Genomic DNA, 6,823 nt, shown 5'->3' with positions numbered 1-6,823 from the left:
TTCCAGTAATGCTCTGGGGAAGCAATTACAAAATGTCCTCAAAACATTTGGGGATAGTGAAGCCTTTAGTCTGGTCACATCAGTTTTGGATATTATGATTCCACACCAGTAAGGTCTGTTCCCATTCAACATCACGTCTCGCAGAAAATGGTAAACACTTGTTTAAATTATTTTTAATTTCCACAAAAGAAAAATCTGCTGCAGAGTGGAGATGAACAGGACATTGCCATGACATCTACATCACACTGGGGTTCTGACATGGTAGTGCAGGTCATGTGACCCTAATGGCAGGGTAGGTCATGTGACCCTCACAGGTCTTCATCCAGCCCAGAGACCATATGTGGTCTGTGATCCAGCCTGGTAGAAGGGGCTGCTGGGTGGAGTCTGTATGGCACAGACGTGCTACAGCAGGGAAGAAATGAAACGCCCCATACAAATTTTAGAAAAAGAGAGTAAGACCCATCACCTTGAGAAAAAACAAACAGGTCCTGGAGTTTTATGCTTGATCAAATCCTAGTTTCAAACTAGAAAAAAAACTATAAAAAGTATTTTAATTTGGAAGCATTATTTTGTTGTATTAGGGAGGACACTGCAGTGATGACCACCCTGGAAGAGCAGCTGCAAAACGCATCTTTCATGTCTCCTCCTTCCTCTTTTTAGTCCTTACTGGTCATAGGTCACCGATGTGTACGCAGGGTCTCGTGACCCTACAGCTGCCCCACTGTGCGTTATGCCATTTAAGTCTGCCTCCCTCTACCCGTTACGTTGGTCTTTGATACACAGGATTGGGCAGAACCCTAAACAACATCAGCCCCGCCTCTCTCCTCATAGCCCCATCCCGTCGTCCGTCACACAGTCCCACGGTGTGGGTGTGGCCTCAGGAGCGGACCCTCCTCTTGTCATCAAAGAGGCGGCGGAGCGTGTACACCTGAGTGACGGCCACCATCAGCATGACCACCAGACAGGTACAGGACCAGAAGGAGACCCGCCACAAGTTGTCCTCCAGCAGGTTGCGGTCACGCGCCTCAAACGCCCGCAGCACCGTCTGCATCTGACGACTGCGCTCCAGGTGCCTGTGCACAGAGTCTATGGACACCTAGAGATAGAGAGAGATTTGACAGTCGACTCCTTTGCAGCCAGTCTGTAGTTATGTTAATTCTACTGGGGACTGGTGAGTGTGGAAAGAGTGCATTAACAACACAGCGTTTCTTCAGGTGGATGTACATGCTATCTGCAGGTTGTGCTGAGGTTTTAGGTACACACGGGTCTGAGCTAATGTTTCTTACCCTGAAATCCTCTAGCTTGTATTCCAATAGGTTCTCTGGCTCAGCAAGTCCCGCCCACTCATCATCCGGTCCCATGTCATTGGCTGTACCTTCTATGATGATCTCGAAGAAGACCATCTTCTCAGAGAAGCGACTGAAGCTGTTGTCGAAGCAGATTCGGTAGTCTCCATCTTCCGTGGACTCCACCCTGAAACCCAAGCAGGTGGCTTTAGTATCCAGACACACCGCTGGGGGAATGAGAACATGGGAGTTCTACCTCACACATCTGTCTGAAAACTGCAAGCTCATCATGGACCTCATATTACTGGTGGGCCCAGCCACATGGAAGAATAAACCACAGTCCCTTCCAGATACAAACCCCTACACACTGCAGGGTGAAAAAAAGGATTCTAACAACACTGCTGGCTCTGATATTTATGACCCTGGAATCCTAGTAAGTCAGGATTTGATGTGAGAAACATGCAGGACAGCAGACACTAGGTCATGAATGGACACCATGATTCTAACCATAATGGACTATCATTTTCTAGACAATATTTTTAATTTCCAACACATTCTGTACATTGCTTATGTCAAATGTGATGCCATTTTAACAAAGAAGTGTTTGCAACAAAACTGGAGAGAAGATTACATCCTGCAACCCAAAGACATCATCAAATACTCCTCTATGCATCATCTACCAGTGTACATAACACAAAACATTCATCCCACCCAGATTTCAAACATCTCATGCTTGGGTGGGCATCACTGTATGCAGCAGCCTTCCCAGGGGCATTCCCCACTGCAGTCAGGTCTACCCACAGCACTACAGGGAATTTCACCATGACTAGTCGGGTGATACTATTAGAATAACTTTCCCAGAATTCCTGTGGCTCACATTCCTACAAAATTGCTGGAACATTAGAATGAAATGCGACTTGGGAGGAAAACGATGCCTTTGAGGACTAAATGTGCAAAATAAAACATTTGTTAAATTAAAATAAAGACATTAATAGTGATTTCATAGCCTTTTTTCATAACCTTGCAACTTTTCAGTGAAATTATTTTTAAAATCATGACTAAATTGACAATTTATAAAATGTTACAAAGCTTTTTTAGATTTTAGATTAGTATGTACTTAATTTTCACTTTGGTGCATATCCTTTACACCCCTAACTGATAAATGAAGACAGATGGTGTTGTGTAGCTGTGAGGGTGTGGGATGAAAAACACATACATGTGAACGCCGTCAGAACGCCGAAACTCAGAGATAAGCTGCATGCCCTGAGGAGAGAAGACGGTGAAATCCACATCCATACCGGCCCCTGCAATCACCTGCAGCAAACAAACACAATCACATATTAATACAGAATATATGCCCATCTATGCATGCACCAGCAATCCCCTTGAAAAACACACCGTACACATGCAGTTCCTGCCACTCACCTGGAATTCAGACATGCATGCAAATTTAAGACACCTGTCGCGTGGTTGCACACCTGCGCCCAGGACTGAGCTACAGCCTCGACTGCACCTTAGCGCAGAGACGTGTGCGGTGCACGTCGATGCGCGACGCAGACTGCCAATGGTTCGGAGCAAATCTTCTAACACCAGTAAACACGCGCATCCCTGCAGGATTTAGTCATTTCCCCGACTTTAGCACTCGCATTCAACCATTACCGTATTAACTACCGACGCGACAGAGGACCGCCTTCTTTAAAACACATGCACACAGTCTCGATTTCCTGCGAGGTCGTCTAATCCGGATGTGAAGCAGGATGTCGGACGCCACTTCAGCGTGTTCCCGTATTCGTTTACACACGCGCGTGACGGGAAGAAGCGCGCGGACGCCACTCAGCCACCTGAGTTCACGTTTTATCTTCCTTCACGTCGGCGTGTTGGCTGCCAAAATACTCCGAAAACAAGCACATATCGAATTTCATTTGTTACTGATTTCCATTAATACTTTCAAATGCTTCCCGCAGAAAAATAAAGCAGAGTACATTATAACTATAATTTCGGGGTGTAATAATATAAACATGTGAGCGTTCACCTGGTACTCCACCTCCAGGGTTCCGTTCTTCTGCGCCGTCTGAAAGAAACATTCCGTGGCTCCGGCAGGCAACAGAAACGTCAACTCGCTGTCTTTGTTCTGGTTAAAAGCGCCCGCTAAAGAAGCCATTGACGCCACGAATGATATCCACACAAAAGTCCGCTTTACCATACCATCCATGGCGAACACTGCTGTAAACACAAGCCCAAAACATCAAAATCGGACCTTAGCGTCGACGCTCCATCTCGTACGTCTCACACTTCCGTGGACTTAACTTTTTTTGGTCTCGTTTCACACATGATCTCAGCCAATCAGAAGACATGGAGTGTCAATCTTTTAACCAATCGCTGCGGGAGCTCTGTGTTTCGTACATGACGTATGAGCTCTTTATAACAGTCGTAATAAACTTATTTCGAAACTAAATAAACTAAGAAAACCGCAGCTCTTCGATGAAAACTGAATTTCCTGTTATATTCTGTTTATTTAACCCTGAGCTTCAAGCTCAAAATGTAAAGGACGTTTTTGTTTCCTTTTTATTTTTTGCTTGTTTTTTCATGCGTTTTGCTAAATCATGTTTTGTTCATTTATTTTAGACTTAGAACATAGTGGCACTTAAATGGGGAACGTCTAAATATATTTTTTATAGGTTACCATGCGGTTATGGTTTCATTTCTCAGTGAGATTTCACTGTCATACTAGGCTTTGTGTAAACATTTTAAATGGTGGAAAGCAGCAACTAATCTGAGATAAAATAAGTGACAGTAGGCTGTTTTGTTTTGTAATACTGTTTTTCTACAGTAGATGGCACCGTAACCACAATGTACACACACATATACAGTTGCTCGTTTCTCTTATTCTATCAAGTTCTGCTTTCCTCTTTGTGGCTCTTTCTCAGTTGAATTCAAGGTAGGAAACAACTTGCAATTCCATTTTCAGAGTAAGATAATATAGTGGATATATATATATATATATATATATAAGGGGTGGGACGCGATAAAAAAAATTAATCGAATTAATCGGAAGCTTTGTAATGAATTAATCGAAATTAATCGCATTTTAATCGCATTTCAGTATTTAACATGAGAAATATTAATTTAAGTTTGAATGATGAATGAATCAATGAACATAATCATAAACTTCAACATCTTGTTTATTTTTCCACCAGTCTACTACGAAGACCAATATGTATGGAAAAGATTCCGTGCCAATTCGAAATGTAATCGCTACTAGGCAAAAATGGAAATGCAATCCACAAAATGCATTGCTTTTCCATACAAACATGCAGAATACATGCCACAATGAAATGCAAAATCACTATTACATTACGTTTCAATGCACTTTATCTCTTTATTGAAAAACAATACACAATAATTACCATTCAAACCCAAAACGCTGAATTTATGCCAGAATTGAATATAATACAGCTCGAAATGTAATCACGGCACCGAGGTATTGCTTTTCACCGTACGTTATTTCTGACATAAATGTCTCCTTTAAATGTAATGATCACGAGATTGATTTAAACACTGATGTGATGAAAACATGCCACAATGAAAAGTAAAAGCTCCAGTGTGTGTGGATTTGTATTTAAAGAAAGAAACGCTGAATTCGTGCCAGAAGCCACCTTGAAATGCAATGACTGAACGTCATTGTATTCCACTGTGTGTCTCTGCGAAGCTGTGTTCGTGCCAGAATGAAATCTAATCACTGTCTAATAGGAACGCTCGCCAGGATGTGGGGCGGGGCTTAGACTCCAGTCAGAAGCAATCGCTCGTAGTTGGACTTGAAAGCAGCAGAAATGTCTTTTCACGACAGAATAAAAGAGGAAATAAACAGTCTAATTGGACAAATTGAGGCTGGTGCAGTTACAGACGACTACGTGCTTAACTTAATTAAGCTTAAGGTGCTGGACAATATTGAAAATGGACCTTGAAAGTGTCGTACATGTGCTTGAATTCCACCTTGTAAAGGTGGATGAACCCTGCAAACAGAGCTGAAGTGTGGACCGTCACCTCGACCCGCCACAGCGGAGCCCCCGCGATTGCTACCCGTATTTTCCAGATTATAAACCGCTACTTATTCCCTGTCGCTTTGAACCATGCGACTTGTAATGAGGTGTGGCTTTTCTGCAGATGTTTCTTCACCCGTCAGGGGTGGAACAGAAAGTTAATCAGGTGGTAGGACAAAGTTGTAAGTCATAGAAGAAAGTGCTCATTTTCATTTAACTCATGCAAGCAGCAGGCACGACGGAGAATTTTTTTCAAACGAACTTGTTGTGCCGAATTCCGACACCCCTCGTTTGCACACGCATAAAAACACTACAGATGACATTCCGGAGTTACAGTGATTTTAACTTAGTTCATTGAGCACTCTAGTTTTGTCCTAACTAGATATTTAGACATAATACTGCTGTAATACTGCAAAGTTGTGGTCAGAGCTAAAGCACCACCAACTCTGCCCTTTATCAACGAAAGTGCCCTTTTGAAACTTCGTTTTTTAATAATAATAATAGTTATTATCATAATCATCATCATTTTACTGAGGTCGGTTTGAAATGATCTTTTGAAAACCTGAGCGATTAAAAACAACGCCCTAAAATGAGCCACCACCTCGCACACACCCGACCTCTCTCTTCCTTTAACACCAGATGCGCTGCAGCTGCAGTTCAGTTCAGCGAGGTGAAGGAAGCGTCTTCAGCACAGCACGCACGGTCACAGATAAGACTTCTTCTCCCGTGCCCCACCAGCCAGGTCACATACACATCAAGTCAAATCTACCGTTTGCCCACACTGTACGATATTTTAAATCGTGTACTCAGCTCCAGCTCAAACTGTACGACTAAATCGCAGGGTTTAAAAGTTCACAGCTCACGATTCATATACTCACACTATACGAGCCGACGCTTTCATGCGATCTCACGAGGAGCGATTTGAATTTCAAACATGTTTGATATTCTTGCGACGCTGCGATTTCTGATCAGGAGTTGGTCGTGAGGTGTGAATCGCTCCTCGTATACGATGCACGACACGCGATTGAGCCGAAACTCGGCCCGATCGCAAAAATAGTCGCTCGGCTGAAAATGGGCCAAAGATCGCACAGTGTACGCCCAGCTTAAGCCCAACGTGAAATCATTTTCTTGTGCTGTAAAATGTCTCATACAGCACCAAACTACTAAGCATTTTTAGCCGACTGGTCACCTGATAAACTAGTCGCTCTAGCCCAAATCAATGAAAGATAACGTGAGGACGACCACACACAAATAATTAAGTTAGAGTTTGCAAATCTATGTGTTAAGCTGAACGTTTTCTGTTGTATAGGTTTTGTTAGGCAACATAAATTAACACATTCGTTTGTGAAAGAAGAAACGGGAAGTTCCTCATTACCTGTGAAAAATGCCCATCTGCATTCGTGTAATGAAAACACTCAGTAGCCTATAACTCCTTCTCGTACTTTTTGGTCTTTTTACTGTCTTAATTGTAGGCCTATATTATAGATTTACTAATTG

General features: G+C 42.8%; 2 protein-coding genes across 2 annotated transcripts in view; both read right to left on the bottom strand.

The window, feature by feature from the left end:
• The window catches only part of LOC143486076 (NACHT, LRR and PYD domains-containing protein 3-like), a 322,134-nt gene that overhangs the window by 165,593 nt on the left and 149,718 nt on the right, over positions 1-6,823 (bottom strand). The gene's annotated exons all lie outside the window — the stretch shown is intronic.
• On the bottom strand, positions 154-3,611 carry tmed1b (transmembrane p24 trafficking protein 1b). The gene is made up of 4 exons (XM_076985865.1): positions 3,319-3,611; positions 2,503-2,600; positions 1,287-1,473; positions 154-1,096 (listed from the first exon to the last, which is right to left on the bottom strand). The coding sequence occupies exons 1-4, from the start codon at positions 3,496-3,498 to the stop codon at positions 878-880; spliced, it is 684 nt and encodes a 227-aa protein (XP_076841980.1). The 5' UTR covers positions 3,499-3,611; the 3' UTR covers positions 154-877.

This window comes from Brachyhypopomus gauderio, unplaced genomic scaffold (genome assembly GCF_052324685.1).
Source record: "Brachyhypopomus gauderio isolate BG-103 unplaced genomic scaffold, BGAUD_0.2 sc44, whole genome shotgun sequence".
Taxonomy (NCBI): Eukaryota; Metazoa; Chordata; class Actinopteri; order Gymnotiformes; family Hypopomidae; genus Brachyhypopomus; species Brachyhypopomus gauderio.
The sequence above is the reverse complement of the archived record's forward strand: the minus strand, read 5'-3'. Positions and strand labels throughout refer to the sequence as shown.

What these genes read in the sequence shown, in the direction of transcription:
- tmed1b (XM_076985865.1), bottom strand. Translation starts at nt 3,498, where the DNA reads ATGGATGGTATGGTAAAGCGGACTTTTGTGTGGATATCATTCGTGGCG. An exon ending in CGTTCTGACGGCGTTCACAT is followed by an intron (nt 1,474 to 2,502) that starts GTATGTGTTTTT and finishes CTTGGGTTTCAG; the next exon opens with GGTGGAGTCCACGGAAGATG. An exon ending in ACAAGCTAGAGGATTTCAGG is followed by an intron (nt 1,097 to 1,286) that starts GTAAGAAACATT and finishes CTCTATCTCTAG; the next exon opens with GTGTCCATAGACTCTGTGCA.